Raw genomic sequence first — 20,085 nt, 5'->3', positions numbered from 1 at the left:
CCTGTCACTAACTCTAAGCCTAATCTGCCTCATACGGCAGCTGTTGTGATTAAATAATGAGGGAGAGAATGATGTACACCACCTTGAGCCCCTTGGCAAAAAAGGTGGGATGTAAATGCAATAAATAATAACAATAACAATAATAATATTTGTCAGAGCCACCCTGGGTCCCAGCTCACAAGAGACCAAAGTCCAGTCCAAGCTATATACAAAAGGTTTTATTGAAGATCATTGTCGTCATTACATCCAAACTCCGTGGCTCCGCATCTGTTACCCTTAGATGTTAGAAGTCCCCTCTGAGTCCGTCCCTCCCCTGCACCAATTTAAGAGGCTTGTACTGCTCCACCTTTTCCTCTCTTTCCTTTTCCGCAGGGTCTTCCTGCCCCCCTGTCTTCCCTCTTTCCGGGACTCCCCAGAGGCTGAGTCTTCTCCCGCCTGCTCCCCCCTCCTTCGTGCTTTGGCACCAGGCTCCTCCTCAGAGCTCTCCTCATTTCCGCGCGCCTCTATATTTGAACTTGGCGCGCGTACGTTGCCTCTGACCTTCCTTTCTACAGTTACGCTGCTCTCGGTACTACACTCCTCCCTTTCAGGCAGGACGTCTTGCTCCGAACTCCTCCCCCTTCCTCCTTCCTGTCCTGCTCTTTCTGACACACTGGCAACTCCCCCCCCTCTACTCCGTTCCGACGGGGGAGCTGGTCCCGCTTTGCCACTCCCACTGGGGATTCCCTCTTCGTTCCCCTCTCTCTGACTGATTCCCTCTCTATTGCCCCTTGGCCTGACCAGGGGGGCTCCCTTCTGGGAATCCTCTGATTCGCTAGACGGACTTTGGGACAACCTCGGCTCGTTGTCGTCCTCTTCCTCCTCGCCCTCGCTCTCTGTCTCCTCTCTCCCTAAAACCCTGACATCCATCCCCCCCTCGAAGCCCCCCCTTCCCCCCTTCCGCTCATCGGGTGCAGGTTGTGGAAGCTGCCGCTCTTCGGAGGCGGACGCAGGATACAGATTCTGCACCTCCATCTCCTCTGTTTGCAGTTCGTTGTACGAGTGTTCGAATTCGGGTTCTTGACCCAAGGTGTTCTCTTCTCCCTCCTCCATTGGTACCTGGTCCGGTGCTGCCTGCCAAGGTCCCGTCAGCCATTTCCTGCGCCAGTCCTCCTCTGGTTGCTCGTCCCACCAATAAGAGGGTTCTGTGTCCACCCCCGAACACGATCCCCTGGGCGAGTTGGAGTCCGGCGACCTTTCTTCAGCTGAAGAAAAGCCGTGGAAAGTGCTGCCTGAACATGTGGGCGTAAAGAGCCAGTCATCAAAGTACTCGGCTGGCATGGGTCTATGAGGGAAAAGGGCATGGAACTCGTCTTTTAAAAGAGGTTCGTCTAAGGCGTAGCCCGGCACCCAACCATTGGCACTGACTGGGGCACCCTCTCTGACTAGAAAATATTCTACTCCCTCTTGCCCCCATCTCGAGTCCAGGATCTCTGTGACCTCGTTGAGTGGTTCGGCCCTAGGCGCCCTCTCCCTCTCCTGTGACTTAGTGTGTTGTTGCGTGACTGTGTCAGACTCCTGAAACCTGTGCGGTGCCTTGTAGGGAGTGAGCACCGATCTATGAAAGACCGGGTGCACTCTGGAACCTTCGGGGAGGGCTAGTCGAAAGGCTACAGGGTTGATTTTAGCCTCCACCTGGTACGGCCCTAACTGCCTGTGCCCCAGCTTCTTCTTGGCCAACGACTTGGCTGGCATCGCTTGGGCCGCTAACCACACCCAGTCCCCCACCTGGATCTCCTCTCCCTCTCTCCTGTTTTTGTCAGCCTGCACCTTATATGCTTGCTTGGCCAGCTCTAAATGTCTCCGCAACTCTTCGTGCACCTCCTGCAGCTCCGCTGCAAACTGGTCGGCTCCTTGCGGCACCCCCTCTCCCGGTGCCACGAACCCCGGGAAGGTTCTGGGGTGACGACCATTGTTCGCGAAAAACGGCGTCACCCCCGTGGACGCGTGCTTCGTGTTGTTATAGGCAAACTCTGCCATCGGCAGGTAGTCCACCCAAACTGCTGGTCGCTGGTTGGCGTAACATCTCAGGTACTGCTGCATGATCGCGTTGACCCTCTCAGCTTGGCCGTTGGTTTGTGGGTGTCTCGCCGACGTGAGGTTGATCTTGACGTTCAGGATACCTAAAAGCTTCTGCCAAAAATTGGAAACAAACTGGCGCCCCCTGTCGGACAGGATGGACTGCGGCAGCCCATGCACCTTGAACACGTGATCGATGAAGAGTTTGGCAGTCTGTTCCGCCGTCGCCACCTTTGCGCATGGAATGAAGTGCGCCATCTTGGTGAACAGGTCCACAACCACCAGTACCGCCGTCTTCCCCCTGGAGCTGGGCAGGTCAGTAACGAAGTCCAGAGCTACCCTCTCCCACGGTTGCTGTGGCGTTTCCAGCGGTTCCAACAGCCCCGCTGGCTTCTGGTGTACTGGCTTGAACCTCTGACAAGTGTCACACCTGGCGACGTAATCCGCTACCTCTCCACGCATCCGGGGCCACCAAAAGTCTCTTGCCACCAGTTCTATTGTCTTCTCCTTACCGAAGTGGCCCGCACTGGGGGCGTCGTGCAACTGCTGCAGAACCTTTGCGCGAAGCTCGTCGCTTGGCACGTAGAGGGCACCTTTGCGAGTTAGCAGCCCGTCGCGTAGTTGGAACTCTTCGCCACTCTGCACACCTCTGCGCAATTCCTCCATCTTGGACTGTGCGAACTGATCCACTTGCAACACGCGTCGCACCGCGTCCAGATCTACTGTGGCGGCAGCGCACGACCACGCCTGCGGTGCGAAAATGTGCTTGGCTGCTACAGGCGCCGCTTCATCGAGATATTGCGGTTTCCTGGATAGCGCATCGGCTATAACGTTGGAATCTCCTGGGACGTACTCTATCCGAAAGTCGAAATCCGCGAAGAATTCCGCCCAGCGCATGTGCCTCTGGCTTTGGAGCTTCGCCGTGCGCCAATACTCTAGGTTCTTGTGATCCGTGCGGACCTGTACTGTGTGCTTGGCTCCTATGAGGAAGTGTCGCCACGCTTTGAAAGCTGCGTGAATGGCTAACAGCTCCCTGTCCCATATGGTGTAGTTTTGCTCCGCTTTGCTGAGCTTTCTGGAGTAAAAGGCACCGGGTCTCCAGTTTCCATGTGGATCTTCTTGCAGGAGTACGGCTCCAACCGCTCTGTCTGACGCGTCGGTCTCTAGTCGTATGGGCTTGCCTGGATTCACGTGCAGCAGCTGCTCCTCGGAGGCGAAAAGGCTTTTAAGCTTCTGAAAAGAGCGCTCCGCCTGTTCCGTCCACACGAACCTCTTTTTCTTGGAACTGAGAGTGTCCGTGATCGCTGCCGTCTCCTTTGCAAAACCTCTGATGAATTTGCGGTAGAAGTTGGCGAAGCCGATGAATCTTTGGACTTCCTTCCGATTGCGAGGGCTCTTCCAGTCCAACACCGCGCGGACCTTGGCGCTGTCCATGGCCAGCCCCTTGTCGGACAGCTTGTAGCCTAGGAAATCCACGTCCGTCACATCAAACTGGCACTTCTCTAACTTGGCGTAGAGCTTGTTCTCCCGTAGTCTCTGCAGGACTTCCTTTACGTCCTTCTCATGGGCCTCCTCCGTTTCCGAAAAGATCAGGATGTCGTCGAGGAAACACACGCATTTCTTGTAGAGAAGTCCCGCTAGCACGTGATGCATAAATGCTTGGAAGACGTGAGATCCATTTTGGAGACCAAATGGCATAACTCTGTATTCGTACGTGCCCAGAGGCGTGAACATGGCCGTCTTCCACTCATCGCCCTCCCGGATGCGTATGAGGTTATACGCTCCATGCAGATCCAATTTGGTGAAGATCTTCCCCTTCCTTACGGTTGCCAGGAGATCATCTATCTTGGGCATGGGGAAGGCCTTGGGTTTGGTCTTACTGTTTATGAATCGATAGTCCACAATGAGTCTTTTCTGGGGCGTGTCTTTCTTCTTTACAAAGAAAACAGGACTGCCCCCCACCGCTTTCGATTCTCGGATGAATCCGCGCTTCAAATTGTGCTCTATGAACTCCCTGAGTTCTTGCATCTCGTCCTCAGACATGGAATACAGCTTTGCAGTCGGCAACTGCGCCCCTGGCACCAGGTCGATGGCACAATCATAAGGCCTGTGGGGCGGCAACTGGTCAGCTTCCTTCTCGCAGAAAACCTCCAGGAACCCCTCGTACTTGCGGGGTACTGCCTGCACCATGCCAAGTTGCAACTGCTGCTCAGCTCCCTCCTCCTGGCTGGACTGGATGCAATGTTGAGCACAGTACGATGAGCAAAAGGTGATCTGCCGTTGGTACCACGCTACAGCAGGACTGTGTCTCTCCAGCCAACTCATGCCTAATACTATAGGCGTGTCTGAAAGGCGGGTGACATTGAAGCTGATGACTTCTCGATGATTTCCAATCCTCATCACCATGGGAGGCGTCTGTTGCACAACTTGTCCTCCTAGCAATTTCCTGCCATCCACCGTGACTACGTTCAGAGGTGTTGTCGCTGGCAGAAGCGCTATGCGATGCTGCTTGACAAAGTGCGTCCCCACAAAATCTGCGTTGCTCCCAGAATCAATCGTGATGGGGACTTCCAGGGTGGTTCCATTCGGCAACTGAAGTGTTGCAGTGAGCTGCACCGCTGGCTTGGGTGGTAAAGGGTCTGTGCGTTGCAAAAGCGCTGGGGACTGCTCTACAGATTCGCCTGGCTGAGCCCCAGCAGCTCTGCTTCCAGCCAGGCACTGTCGTTTCCCTGAGGTTGCTCTGCTTGCATCATTTCTGCTGCAACAGTTGCTAAAGCTGCAGTGTGTTTCTGCAGCCTCTGGGGACACTCTTTCGCCATGTGCTGTGCACTGTCGCAAATGTAACACTTCCTGGTCCCTCTAGGAGGCTTTGCCTTCACTGCACCGGAAGCTGGGGCTCTGGCTGTTGCTTGAGCCTTAGCACCACCAAGTTCCATGGGCTCCTCCCCCTGCCTTCCCAGTGGCGAAGGATGTGACTGACTGAACTCCCTGGGGATGAAAGAAGACGTCCTCGCTGGTGGACGCACCTGACGTTCTTCCTCAGTGTGCCAAGGACGTCCCTCGTGCCGTATCCCAATCGCCAAAGCCCTCTGCACAAGCTCCTCCAGGGTCTGGGGTCTGTCTCCCCTGGCAAGTTCATCCTTAATGGGACCGCTGAGCCCCTCCCAGAACAAATCCCTCACAGGTGCACAAGCCTTCTCCCAGCTTAGCGCAGTCAGTAAAGCAAAAAATCTAGAATGGTACTGACGCACAGTGGCTTTGCCTTGCCGCAATCCAAAAATTTCCCTGCGTGCAAGATCCACATCTACAGTAGACTGGAAGCAGGCATCCATCGCTTTAATGAATTCATCTGCATCGCGGCGGGCAGGGCCATCTTCACGCCACAAATTGCGCAACCAGTCTCTGGCCGGCCCATGCAAGTGAGAAACAATAAACCCCACTTTCTCCTCCTCATCTTTAAAGTCATGACGAAGCAAGTGCAATGCATACAAAACGTCTGCTCTGAAACTGGGGTAGTGCTTCAGGTTCCCATCGAAGTGGGTGACTAGGCTGCCCCCCCTCCGTCCAAGTCCAATCCCCTCTGATCTGGACCCTGGGAACCCTTCCCTGCTTGCACGTTCCCACCTTGTTTGCAGGTCCTGGCAGCGCTTCTCCATTTCGTCATGCTTCTTCTGAGACGCAAGGACTGCAGCAGTGAGTTCGGAAACTGTAGTTCGCAGCGCTGTCAACTGCTCCTCCGCAGTCATGGCTGTCACCGTTCGTGAGGTTTGCAAAAAAAAAAATTTTGCGTTCTTTGGAGGGGACTTTCTGTCAGAGCCACCCTGGGTCCCAGCTCACAAGAGACCAAAGTCCAGTCCAAGCTATATACAAAAGGTTTTATTGAAGATCATTGTCGTCATTACATCCAAACTCCGTGGCTCCGCATCTGTTACCCTTAGATGTTAGAAGTCCCCTCTGAGTCCGTCCCTCCCCTGCACCAATTTAAGAGGCTTGTACTGCTCCACCTTTTCCTCTCTTTCCTTTTCCGCAGGGTCTTCCTGCCCCCCTGTCTTCCCTCTTTCCGGGACTCCCCAGAGGCTGAGTCTTCTCCCGCCTGCTCCCCCCTCCTTCGTGCTTTGGCACCAGGCTCCTCCTCAGAGCTCTCCTCATTTCCGCGCGCCTCTATATTTGAACTTGGCGCGCGTACGTTGCCTCTGACCTTCCTTTCTACAGTTACGCTGCTCTCGGTACTACACTCCTCCCTTTCAGGCAGGACGTCTTGCTCCGAACTCCTCCCCCTTCCTCCTTCCTGTCCTGCTCTTTCTGACACACTGGCAACTCCCCCCCCCTCTACTCCGTTCCGACGGGGGAGCTGGTCCCGCTTTGCCACTCCCACTGGGGATTCCCTCTTCGTTCCCCTCTCTCTGACTGATTCCCTCTCTATTGCCCCTTGGCCTGACCAGGGGGGCTCCCTTCTGGGAATCCTCTGATTCGCTAGACGGACTTTGGGACAACCTCGGCTCGTTGTCGTCCTCTTCCTCCTCGCCCTCGCTCTCTGTCTCCTCTCTCCCTAAAACCCTGACAATATTATAAAACATATTACAATAGCATTGCAGTGATTTACACCAGCCTGAATAGATATGCTCCTAAAAATGCAAAAAACTACAGTAAAGGTTCGATGCTACTGATATTAAAATGCGAGTTTTACAACTTGCCTTTAAGTTGTTCTGCCATGTCTCTTGCAGTCTCTCGGTATTCTTCAAATACCTCAGTAATCACTTCACCAACACCTTCCAGGACAGTTTTGCTGAAGTCAAAAACTAGTTGGAGGAAGCCTGGCGCCTCCCAGTCTTTAGGGGGAACGGGGTTTCTTACAGTTACCTCAGAAAAAGCTGGCAAAAAGTAGGGCTCCGTCAAGTCTGGATCAGACATGAAATACATTTGGAAAGACTGATCAAATTCTTTTTGCATCCGTTTGAAAAAAACAAAGCTTTTTTCAAAGATTGTGCCCATGTCAGATAACAGCTGGTTGAACAAGTGTTCCATTTGTGCCAGCTGGGCATCCTCTTCTTCAGGTTTTTTCTTAAACTGGAGATCTCGCTCTTGAAGCTCATAAACAGGAAGTGATAATGGAGTCAATTTCTTGAAAAAATCTTCAACCTGCGTGTGGAGAGAAAATAGTTCCTGTCAGCAAATTGTCCAATTCTCATCCTTTGGTAATTGGTGCAAAGGAATGTTTGGAAAGCACATGCATGGACACACCCCAAACTTTTTGAAATGCAAATTTTCCATATTAACTGAATTATGCTGAGACGCCATACTCTAATGTGTCATGGCAGCTGTATTCATTTAACCTTAAAATGAAATGCACAAAAGCAAGTATTATCTTTCAAAATAACCAAGGACCAGAAAATCAAGCGTCTTACTTGGACAATGAGTATCATTACTGAAAATTCTGATCCAACTTAGGGTAGGTGGCAGTCCATGGGATATACAGTGCTATCCTATGTTTATTTGGAAGCAAGTCCCACTGTACCCAACCAATTTTACTCTCCTGTTTAGGATTATGGGATGAAGGAGCTGTTTTGGCACTGTCAAACCCTCCGGTCAACACTTTGCAAAAGGTAACTCAAATTCTACACCAAGGAAAGCTGTGTGGCTCCTATAATTTATAAACCCAGGCAAAATTTGCATGCATCTTGTTTATATTTTAATCTGCTTCTGCTGATCAAAACAAAGAGCAAATGGCTATGTGATGCACTAAAGCTCCACCTCTGACTTTTGAAGATGCGGAATAAAATAAAAATAAAGCTGGAGAAAGTTGCAATTTCAACTCTACTCCTTTTTTCTCTGTGGGTTCTCAAAATGATGGCATGCACACAACCCTGGCTTTTAGCAGAATATACAGTTATGCTGCTTCCCCTCACATGCCTCTTACCTTACTTGTAAATGTGGAGAAGCCATGGCGGCAGGTGGTATAAAATCTCATGCAGTTACTTTCTAGACAAGATTGGCACTCGCCCCATAAATTCTTCAGAGACCCCTGGCATATTTGCTCTTCGTCTTCCAGTCTTTCTTTGACCTCATTCATAAGTCTTAGAGCTTCCTAATTAAGGAATTGGTTATAATTTATGGATCACAAAGTTATTAATTCAGAATACACGTCAGCGTTTTGAAAATCGGCCTTAGTTATTCATTATTTCTACAGAATTGCTGTGTCCCATCCTGAAACACTAATCCACTTTAGGGCACAATAAATGTTTGTGCTTAATAATCCTCAAGTTAAGATTTCTGCATTTCCGTGTTCAAGGATAGTGCCAGTCATATTTTCCCCTGCTTCAGTCAACAACTAGATCATGGCGAAGGGCCATAGCCCAGTGGTAGAACATCTGCCTTGCATGCAGAAGGTCTCGGGTTCAATGCCTGGCAGGGTGGGAGAGCCTCCTTCCTGAAACCCTGGAGAGCTTTTGCCAGTCAACATCCACAATATTGAGAAAGATGAACTATTGGTTTGACTCTGGATAAGGCAGCTTCCTTTGTGCCTTCCTAACAAGCATATACCGTATTTTTCTGTCTATAAGACGCCCCCATGTATAAGACGCCCCCTGTTTTGGGGGACTCAGATTTAAGAAAATGGGGGAAGACACTATCCGTGTATAAGACGGATATTATTTTTGAGGGGGGAAACCTAGTCTTATACACAGAGAAATACGGTAAATCAGGTGGGATCTTGCAACACAATGACCTGTGGATAGGCACTGCAAAATCAAGGCTATTTCCCCTCTTTTTATCCCCCCTCCATTAACCCCACCACCACCATGCCATATGAGCACGTGAAACTGCCATATGAGTCAGCTCACTGGTTCATTTAACTCAGAGTTATCCGCAACCCTGATTGGCAACAGGTCTTCAGGCAGGAATATTTCCCAGCTCTACTTGGAGATGCTGGGGAATGAACATGGAACATGAAAAGCACATGTTCTACCACTGGTTGACAGCTCTTCTCGATAGAGCTGGCACCAGGGGCAAATCACAACCTCAGCTGCTCCTTTGAGCAGTGATACTATAGGAACGGCTGTCCAGCCCCTCCTGGATTTGATAGCAGAAGGGTATAGCTGACGGTAGAGACTTGTCTGTGTCTCAGAAGATGAACATGGTAAGGTACATTAACTCCCTGGGTCCAAGGCATTTGTTGTTCCTGTTGTTAGTCTTCCTGAAGACTCTGAAATCCCCCTCCCTCCATTTCCATGGTCCTGCTAGGGGTGCCCTTAGCATGGTTGTGTTCCAATTCTAGAGAGTGATTACTTCTTAACCACAGCCATACAAACAGTTAGTCAGGTAAGCAGACCTCAGCTCCATACCATATGGCAGTCATCTGTTGTTTTTATTCCAAAATAGATACTAGGGACTCCTGGCAATTTATTATCGTTTGGAAAGGATTTCCTAGAAAACATGCATGCTTCCTTTTAAAGGAATTAATGCACAAGGAATTTTGAACAATATTGTTTTTAATAACAAAGTGCTGCATTTATTCAACATTCCTAACCACCCTAATAAACAAGCACTGACTTACAATGGTTTGGGCACATGAAAAACATTTCTCTCTCTCACGTGCAGCAAAATATGTAGTTATCATATAGCTCAAATGTTTATTTCTTTGAGCAACTTATTCTATGTGGAGGTTGTCCAAGGTAACGTTCTGAAAACTAGAGTGCTGCATTCCTTTAAAGGCCCATGTTTTGTGACTTGGAGTGCTTAGTCTCCAAGCTTCAATTATCTGATTTAGAAAGATTGCCATTTTATCACATCTCCATTTAAGTAACAAAACAGCATTCAAAAAAGGGTCATACCCTTTGTCCCAGCATTGAAAACAGTTATATCATACATTTGAGTCACCCCAGGTCTAAAACTGTGATGACTAAATTCACCTCTTTTTCTTCACTGCTCTTCTTTAAAGTTTTCATCAGATCAGTGTGCTTGACTTCATTTCTTTCCATCATAATTTTCATCTGTTTAATGCCAATCAGTGCATTCTTTACCTCTTCATCTACATATTTCTCTCCAACTTCAGATAAAACTGAGGGGAAATGCCATATTATTATTAGTAATAATTTTAATGAACAATCCCTTAAATTGTGGCCTAGGTGCTGAATTACAATTAACACATGCTACTTAGAAAAATAATAATAATACTGGGTCTTTCTGCTTCTGTCCTCAATGTATATACAAACAGATAATCTGGCCTAGAATCTCCTGTTAATCATATGCAGTTTAGGCTTTTCAGCAATCATATGTTTCAACTTACTGAACCTTAATTTTCAAATAAAGTTACAGAATGCTCATCATATAAACTATATTTCATACAAGTGTCAACACATTTTGTCAAAATAATGTAGGCATCTTGGCATTATTCCCAATGGCAAAAAGCCAACGGATTTCATGAGCAATTCAGCCAGGCCATCTTGTTACTGTATAGAATTACTGTACTGTTAGTTACTGAACAGACTATGTTAATACAAAATAAAAAAATTCCTTCCAGTAGCACCTTAAAGACCAACTAAGTTAGTTCTTGGTATGAGCTTTCGTGTGTTATGTACTATGTATAGTATAACATATACTATGTTAATATCACTGCAGATTCTCTTGTTGATTTTTTAAAATGACTTGGTCCTTTTCAATTCAGCCGCAGAAACCATCAGATTGATAACTGAGGTAACTAATTCCATACAGAGGGCTTACGACCAACCAAGAGTTTTGCTGATTTCCCATTAATTTAGGATCTAGGCAATTCACACTGACAGGAAAGCCAAGTCCTATTGAACTCAGTGGAGTTTACCTCTGAGTCGATATGCACAGAATAGTATTATTGCCCTATTTATTTGATCTAGAAGTGATACTAATCATCTTATAATCCATATACAGAAGACTCTATCTTGGTGGTCCATGTCAATTAGTGTAGAATGGTTAACATGTTGTGGTGTTATATTTGCAATTACCAGCATGGACTAGAATGCTCACATTTATTACAGCAAGACAGTAAAATGGGGTTAAGCGATAGCTAATCTGTTTACAGTGATCTTGAGAATGTCTCCCTAGCAAAGAGGTAGGAAGTTCCCAGGTTCAAATGAGGCTTCTTTATTCACTTGTCTATTCAGAAATATAGTGGCCAGCACAGAGGTTTAACATGTACATACCTTTCAGGTTTTCCACAAAATTTATGTCTCCCTCCACAGTAGGTGCACACTGATGTCCCCTCAGACATAATAAGTATGTTATTAAGAACAGTGCAGGCTTCATGTTTTCTGCATTAGGAATGAATACAATACAATAGGTTAATGAGTTGGTTTTCAGATACATCTCAGACAGCTAGGAAGATTACCAGTTTTTTTGCTCTATAAGACTCACTTTTTCCCTCCTAAAAAGTAAGGGGAAATGTGTGTGCGTCTTAGGGAGCGAATGCAGGCTGCGCAGCTATCCCAGAAGCCAGAACAGCAAGAGGGATTGCTGCTTTCACTGCACAGTGATCCCTCTTGCTGCTCTGGCTTCTGGGATTCAGAATATTTTTTTTCTTGTTTTCCTCCTCCAAAACCTAGGTGCGTCTTGTAGTCTGGTGCGTCTTATAGAGTGAAAAATACGGCAATTTAGAAATATTGTGCATTTAGTATTTTCCTACTGTGATGATAATATATATTTTGTAAAAGCATTTTGTAAAAAAAAAAAAAAAAAAAAAAACTTCAAAGAATGGCCCAGTTTTAAGACTGCTTCTGCCAGTAATAAAATGCTTTAGTATGTAACAATATCTTATAACAGTGGAAACACACAGTGCAACAACATTGTGGCAATGTTTCAAATGATGCTAAACCTGACATTTTGTATCAAAGTGTCTCCTCTTCTCCCCCCCTCCCAATAATATATATTAACTTTTAATGAAAACCTTTTCCATTCTTTCGCTGCTTCAGGAAGTGTAAAAATTAAAACCCAAAGGGTTCCCATTTTGTTAAGCAGAGATGATTTTGCAAATAATATACATGTTAAAATGGGATTCATTAACTCTCCTGAAAAATAACTAGCTTTTCCACGGTCTAAAGCTGTTTTCGGTGTTATTTAAAATAATGCAGAACATGTAATATGTGTGGGATATCAGTATCAATGAAAATGTATCCAGTGTAATCAACCTCCTATTGAAGTTAATGACTAAAACACATATATTTTTTCTCCCACCTTCTCCAATATATGCTCTGGAGTCTAATAAAACACCTTTCAGTCCCATTCATTCCAGGTCAGGAAATTTATGCACATGCTTAATTTTCCCACTGATATCAATGGTGAATTTAAACTGCTTAACTTTGGCTGGATCATGCCTGCCCAAGTCTTTATGTTCCCTTTTACATTTTGTAAAATATTTCGCTTTTTGCAATATATTATTAATATATACCACACAATTCTTGTTTTACTAAGGAAAAAATTATAAAGTTTTGTATTAGTTTCTTCTCCTTTTCTTTTCAAGTAATTGTACCTAGGTTTTTATTTGTATTTTTTTTTAGAAGGTGTAGTGATATCAAACTAATAGTAATAAAATCAGTTACAATTCATGACCTACAAATGTAGGTCATGGATTCTATATTTGTAGGCCCAGCAATAGCAGGTGGCCAGCACATTTTATGGGGAAAAAAGATGCTGTTTAGTAATAGAACCAACAAGATGTGATATTTACCACAAATTCTGATGCGTCTTCTTGCAAACCTCTTTCAAGCTTCGGGGAAGACCAAGGCAGGATGCTGTTCTAATTTCCATGAGTGTCACAGATTTTGCCATGTACTACTTATCTAATGACAAGGTACTTAATCCTATTAATGGGACATGTTGTGATTAGACTCCAGGATTTTCCTCTCCAGCCTGCCTGTGCTTACATCCAAAAATAAACACTAGAGGGAGCATAAGACACAACTGTGGGAAAGTGGATTTACTGTTTTCTTGGGCAGAGCAAGCTAGATGTAATTGTCAATGGCTTCCTGCCTCTTAAAGCCAGAGATAAAAGCCAAAATATTGCAGCAGCCCTTCTTTTTAGGCCTTTTGAAATGTATAATTCATCTATTTTTAACCTGGCCTGTTTCTTATAACTCTGGAACAATTTAATGGTGTGCTTTATATGTTGTTCTGTTTTCGGACAGCCCGACAGTACAAGATTTTTGCCAGGGGTCTAACAATTTACTTTAGATAAACTCAAGGTCTTGGGGGCATACCCGGGGGATGTCTGCCTTTTCCCCTTTGACCAAGTCTTTGAATTTAGACCTTTATTACAAAATTATCCCAAATATGTTTTATCAGCCTGTTCATTTCCATGGGAGCTTACTTGCTTGTTTATTTTATCTTTATTAAAAATATTTATTTTTAATTTAAAATAAATCAAAAACACACTTGCTTAGGCTACATTCATCTCATACATTTTAAGTACATAACTTCCCCCCAAACAGTACCCCTCACAGAGCTACAATCCCCAGCATCCTTAACAAACTACAGTTCCCAGGATTCTTTGGAGGAAGCCATGTTCTTTAAATGTACGGGGTGGATGCAACTTATGAGTGATTATAAGGGCCAGCTTCAAGCAACACCAAAATGAGGCAAGCCAGCAATGCAGGTGGGTGGGCATCAATAACAGTCTCAAGGACCTGTCTACCCACTGACCAAGCCAGATTAATGACTCAAACCAGGTCTTGATTGGAGTACAATATAGAAAACATGGGGATGCAGCAGTTTGTCAGTGACAACATCTGAATTCCCCATAATAACTGAGTGAAAGAGAGCCACACTACATGTGATGTTGATCAAGTGTTTTGCCCTTAACTTGGTTTCCCCCCCCAAGAAATGGGGGAGGGGAGATTCTGGCCAGTGTTTAGGAGTGGGGTATCGGGGAGCTTTAAATCTTTAAAAGGTAAAGGACCCCTGACAGTTAAGTCCAGTCACGAATGACTCTGGGGTTGTGGTGCTCATCTCACTTTAAAGGCTGAGAGAGCCGGCATTTGTCCGCTTCACAGACAGTTTTTCCGGGTCATGTGGCTAGCATGACTAAGCCACTTCTGGTGAACCAGAGCAGCGCACAGAAACACCGTTTATCTTCCCACCGGAGTGGTACCTATTTATCTACTTGCACTTTGATGTGCTTTTGAACTGCTAGGTTGGCAGGAACAGGGACTGAGCAACGGGAGCTCACCCTGTCGCAGGGATTCGAACCACCAACCTTCTGACTGGCAAGTCTGAGAGGGTCAGTGGTTTAGACCACAGCGCCACCTGCATCTTTAAATCTTAGACCTATGCAATTTGCATTGCAAAAAAAGAGCTCCCACAGAAGCAAATGGAACTTTTCCTCATGCAAATTGCAGAAAAGTGAAGGCCTCATACAAATCAGCAGCAGTAGGGGGCAAAGGCTAGAGCCCTCCTGCACATCTATTTTAGAGTCCCAATCCAGATCCTACTCACACACTATTTCTGAAAGATATTGTGCCCTTAGCATTACATGAAGTTTGGCTGCCATTCCAGGGGAAATGAGTAGTGTGGAAGCAACCCAGCTACATCCAGGAAGCAGGAATAATCTTGCTTCATAAACTAGCAGTGTTATGACAGTGAGCAAGCACAGAATAAGGAAAGCATCTGTTATAAAATATTTGCTATGATAAAATGTGAATTACTGAGAATAAATGATCTGTTAGAAAATGTGTGGATTCCAAATATTAAGGGGGAAAGAAATGCATTATTTTACTCTAAGCCACCCAGGTTGTGACACAGCATTCCAGCCCCAAGTAATATGACATGGAATGCACAAAGGTCTGCAAATTCCTTTGGCTTTCGTTGTGGATGTTAACATAGTAAAAAGTGTGTGTGGTGTGGGGGGGGGGTGAGGGGCGAGCCACTTACTCATGAAGTGTGTGAAAATGCCTTGTGGGAATTAACAAATAGTAAATACCCTTTTAGGAGACAAAGATGTTTGAAAGCTTTTTAAAAGGTATTGGAAACATTCAAGAACCTTAAGTCCCTAAAGTGAGAATATTAAAACTTACAAATCTGTCTCAAGAAATTTGGTTTGGCATGCACCCTATAATAATAATATTCCTACTAATGTCTTATACCGTTTCTATTGTTATTGTTTGTTTTGCCCAGAGTTGCCCAAAAGTAAATTAAATTAACATGAAGAAAATTCTTTTGTGTGCGTGTCATCCTCTGATCCAGTGATAATGTTCTATATGTAGATTCCCAAAAACAGATGTGCTCTACAGACCATACAAAAGGCTACTGCAGGAAGCAAGCAAGTAAAGAGACAAAGAACTACCTCCAATACCCTATCTCCACACACATGCAGCCAAACAAATTCTGGGCAGTATTATTGCTGCAAGGATTCCTGCTTGTGCAACTGGATTTTCCCTCCATCTCCTGCCCCTGTGTGTGCCTTGTACGCTCTCCAAATCTCCTTAAGAGGGTTGGGACAAATTTGATTGGGGGTACAGAGGAGAAGGAAGGGAGAATATTAATTGTACAAGCAGAAATCTTTACACCGAGAGAACATTCATTTAGCAGTACATTGGCTTTCACCCTGTGAGTGCTATAAATTCCAAGAACTTTATCTATTTCAAATAGTACCTGTGCCACAGAGCATTTCTCATAAGGCTGCCACAGAAGGTGCCCCCCTCTCACTGCAGCAATAAGTCTGCTCAGTCAGATACCACCCCAGATCCCTTATCTTGGGCTAAGTTTGTAATATTGTCATATTTCCAAAAGTCTAAAGGGGGGTGGAATTCCCCTATGACTGATGCTTAAAAGTATCACTTCTTCAAAATATTTTGTATGACCACACTCTACTCATAGCTGCAGCTGAACAGAAGTGGCTTCAGGAAGCAGTTACAGTTCTGCCTGAAACTGATAGTTTTTTATTTATTCTTAACCCCCTCCCCCAATCTACATTTGCTGATTTCTGCCTGGAACAGAATTCTACTAAATGGAGAGGGAAGATATGATTTTTGCTGATTCCCTCTGCCCCGCTCCTAAATCTGTTCCATAAAGTTGGGGATCCTCTAGAGCAGCAATAGTTGGCCAGCAGGAGAAGGAGAAATCAGCAAAAATTGCCTCCTCCTGTTCAGAGGAGCCTCACCTGGATCTGATTTGGCTAATGGAAGGAGCCCTTCTCAACATAGAACAGCAAATCTGGATCCAACCCTTTGTAAGTTATAATAATTATAAGCAGTATAAAGTTAATTCCAGTTTTAACTATACAAAGTAAAAGTTGCTGCAATTTAGAATGATGACTTGAAGAAGAAGAGAAGAAGAAGAGTTTGGATTTGATATCCCGCCTTTCACTCCCTTTAAGGAATCTCAAAGCGGTTAACATTCTCCTTTCCCTTCCTCCCCCACAACAAACACTCTGTGAGGTGAGTGGGGCTGAGAGACTTCAAAGAAGTGTGACTGGCCCAAGGTCACCCAGCAGCTGCATGTGGAGGAGCGGAGACGCGAACCCGGTTCCCCAGATTACGAGACTACCGCTCTTAACCACTACACCACACTGGAAAAGAGTGTGTTTTCTTTAAAATTATCTTATTAATGTGTGTTTTTACAGCTAGGGATTTGACTGCTTTGCTGCCCATTTATTGCTGGCATGTAATTTCATAATGTTTTGAAGTTCTTACATATAAACACTGGTTGTGGTGGAGAAAGATGGAACTCATCATTGAAGCATACATAGATGGAAGGAGAATTGCCGGGAGGATAGGTAAATACTACTATTGTGGAGAATCAACAGAGAGAAAGTTAGAAAGATGAGCTCACATATGTTCCGGGAAAGAAATATTCAGTGGAAGGCTAATGCATGCCACTGCTGTAAGTAGTAGCAGCCATAGTGAGTGGAGTCATATACCTGAAAGAGCAGAGGAGGAACCTGTGGCTTTCCACATGGCGTAGGACTCCCAACGCCCCTAAACTATCCCTTAACTGAAGTGTACAGGTGCTACTGATAACCTTTTTAAAAAATATATGCTGAGTTGGCATTGTACTGCAACCTTCCCACCTCTGTTGCTACCAGCAGCCACCATTTTTTGATTACCAGTCATGCCTTGATTCTGCATTATCAATAATCTTCTGCGTTCAGCGTTTAGAAAATGGCTGCTGTATAAAGACAAGCATGGTGGTGCCAACCTCCAAGCTTAAAGCTTTTGAATTCTGAGGTTGCTGGCAATGATGCATAGCTCGGGGCAATGTTTAGAGGGAGCTAACCAACTATTAATCCTGTCATAATATCCCCATTACTAGGCTTGCCCAATGTCATGTTAAGATTCAAAACAGATTGTGTTTGAGGGATGTCTTGCCTGCCCCCATATGTTTCTTATAAAGGACAATTAGAAGGATATTAGGGGAAAAGGGGATGGCATGACTCTAAATCTCACTTTCACTGGCTAGGATTCATTTTCCCATTGTAATTTGCCACTTTGCTTTGAGTCACGCTGCCCTCAAAAGCAATGAAGCATGATCCAATATATATCGTTTTACATATCAACTTAAAGAGGAGTTATTATATCATTTTCATAGACCCTTTTAACGTATGAACTGATTTATAAGATGCCTCTCATATATCTGCACAAAGTTCCCATGAAGTAAGTCACTGTTGTCGCCATTGTTCAGGGACAGAGTTGTGCTCTTGTACTCTTATGAGCTGGTTTCCTAGAAATGTTTTGGGTGTGGTGGATCATGCCTTCTCCAGCTCTTATTAAGGCCATGGCATTCAACTCTGGGAAGTGTTGGGAACTCATTTGGACAGAGGTGGATACAAGAAGTTTGGTGCTCTAGCTCAGGAGTGGTGACCACCCGGCCTGAGGGTCTGATTCATCCCCTGTCCCTGGCAAGTGATTTTCTGTAGATCCAAAAACCTCCTAAACATTTTTCTAAAGTTTGCAAACTGCATTGGGGCTCTGCAATGGAATGGAGATCTTAAGTGCTGTGGTGTAAAGAATCAGCATCGTTTTTCTTTCTTGGATTTACAGTGCAGAATGGGGTCTTTGCTGTCGTGACCATGGCAGCATGATTGTATCAGTTCCACAACTGCCTCCACATTGCTGAGTGCCATCTGAGCACTCAATAGTCTTTGTATGAACACATCTGCAGAGCTAAGAATTTTTCAAAAGAGACCTCCAGGGTGCCCTTCCTGGTCAAGGCAGAAGCCTTTAGTACTTCTCAGAGCACTGAGCACTTTCCAACAGAGCTCATTTCAGATCAGGGCCCGAATCAGTGGAGAATTGGGCAAATTGTCTCCTGTGATCACTGTGAATCACAGATCTGCAGAGGAGCAGAGAGGGATGTGCTTCAGTGCCTCCTGAAAACCTTTCCTCACAGTACATGCAGAGTGTTTTGATGCACACCAGAACAGCTGGATCGCAGCCCATATCTGTGTAGGTTGCATTAACATTATTGTGTAACTTTTAACACAGTTTCACTGATGCATTCTGTGTTGTGGACTTGGTGAGATACTTGAGAATGGACAAACAGTGCCTGTCTGTTGGTATGCATGTTTATGCCTGTGTGTGTGGCCCCATGTACTTCAGCACACAACCCCCGGGGGCTTTGCCACAAGGTGTTAGGCTCCCCAAAAAGCTTAGCCACCCTTAGTGGGCAAGATCTTCCTATTGATCCTGGAGCTCCTCTCCATCTGTTGTTTCTCCTTCACAGACACCTGCTTCTCACACATTCCTGCAACAACTCTTTGCTTCCTGAGACTGCTGATCCTTAGGGACTGGCAGTCTACTCTTCACCTACCATCCTTCCCAGCTTGCCTTGCATGCCACTGACCCTCAGCTATCTATTCTGCCACCACATTTGGTACCATATGCATTGAGCTTTCCTTTTTATGGTGGAGCTTGACAGAAACATGTATAACCCAGAGCTGAGAGATGATTGAAAAGCTATTATGTGTAAGTCCATGCATTTCATTGCCTGAATGTGGGCCCTGCACAAAGTTGCCTTAGACAGCAGGCAAGCCTAGTAGATAGATCTGCTTTGCTGGGATCTAAAACCAGGAGCTGACTCTTGTGACTGGACAACAAATTCAATTAGTTCACAGACTTGAGATAGCTGTTTGCAATTAAAATTGGTTTAGAATTTTTAAAACTGTTAAACCACAAGATGACAGTGGGGGGAAGCTACAAAAACAGGCAAATAAATGAGGAAATGTTTCTGAACAAAGTAGGGAATGGTTCTCTGTTGTCTTTTCAGTGCCTATTGGAAAGGGTTTTTAAGTAGAGATATTTCTCAGTCTGCATCTGTATTGGAATTGCATTTGGATGGTTTTGGATGTATTGTTATTAATTTGTTTGCTGATCTGGGTTCCTTTTAGAGGAAGGATGGCATATCAATGTCAAAAATAATAGGGAAACCTCAAAGTTGTCTCTGTTTCTGCTTCCAAAACTGCATATCTGTTCTTTTCACACAGAGATTCCTTGCTCCTTCCCCTGGCTAAATGGAAGAAAGAATATAGATCTTCTCTACCCTTTATCACCTCTGCGTTCTTGTGCCATGTTAGTTCTCATGGCAACATATCACCTTGAATTTACCTAACAACAGGAGATACTTAACCAAGTCAGGGTCTGGAGTTGTTGTTTAGTCGTTTAGTCGTGTCCGACTCTTCGTGACCCCATGGACCAGAGCACGCCAGGCACTTCTGTCTTCCACTGCCTCCCGCAGTTTGGTCAGACTCATGTTTGTAGCTTCAAGAACACTGTCCAACCATCTCATCCTCTGACGTCCCCTTCTCCTTGTGCCCTCCATCTTTCCCAACATCAGGGCCTTTTCCAGGGAGTCTTCTCTTCTCATGAGGTGGCCAAAGTACTTGAGCCTCAGCTTCACGATCTGTCCTTCCAGTGAGCACTCAGGGCTAATTTCCTTAAGAATGGATATGTCTGAAGTTATCACTTCTTCAAATAAAATAAACATTTGAGGCACAAGGATTATTTTGCTTTGAAGAAGATTCCTGTGTCTTGTTCTACATAATCCCATGATGAATTTCTCATGATAGGTGAC

At 45.3% G+C, this 20,085-nt stretch overlaps 1 protein-coding gene across 2 annotated transcripts in view; it reads right to left on the bottom strand.

The window, feature by feature from the left end:
- The window catches only part of CLUL1 (clusterin like 1), a 28,491-nt gene that overhangs the window by 4,447 nt on the left and 3,959 nt on the right, over positions 1 to 20,085 (bottom strand). Inside the window, exons 1-5 of one of the 2 annotated variants that reach the window (XM_081873253.1) lie at positions 12,752 to 12,879; positions 11,232 to 11,339; positions 9,966 to 10,114; positions 7,976 to 8,143; positions 6,753 to 7,197 (exon numbers count right to left, since the gene is read on the bottom strand). In XM_081873253.1, the coding sequence (XP_081729379.1) occupies positions 6,753 to 7,197; positions 7,976 to 8,143; positions 9,966 to 10,114; positions 11,232 to 11,334 (865 nt within the window). In that variant the 5' untranslated portion in view covers positions 11,335 to 11,339; positions 12,752 to 12,879. Of the gene's footprint in view, positions 1 to 6,752; positions 7,198 to 7,975; positions 8,144 to 9,965; positions 10,115 to 11,231; positions 11,340 to 12,751; positions 12,880 to 20,085 lie in introns of those variants that run through there. The other variant, XM_081873252.1, reaches the window with a different exon arrangement.

Source organism: Podarcis erhardii (genome assembly GCF_964252035.2).
Source record: "Podarcis erhardii genome assembly, chromosome: 8".
Lineage (NCBI taxonomy): Eukaryota > Metazoa > Chordata > Lepidosauria > Squamata > Lacertidae > Podarcis > Podarcis erhardii.
Note: the sequence above shows the minus strand (reverse complement) of the source record. Positions and strands in the feature narration are given on the sequence as shown.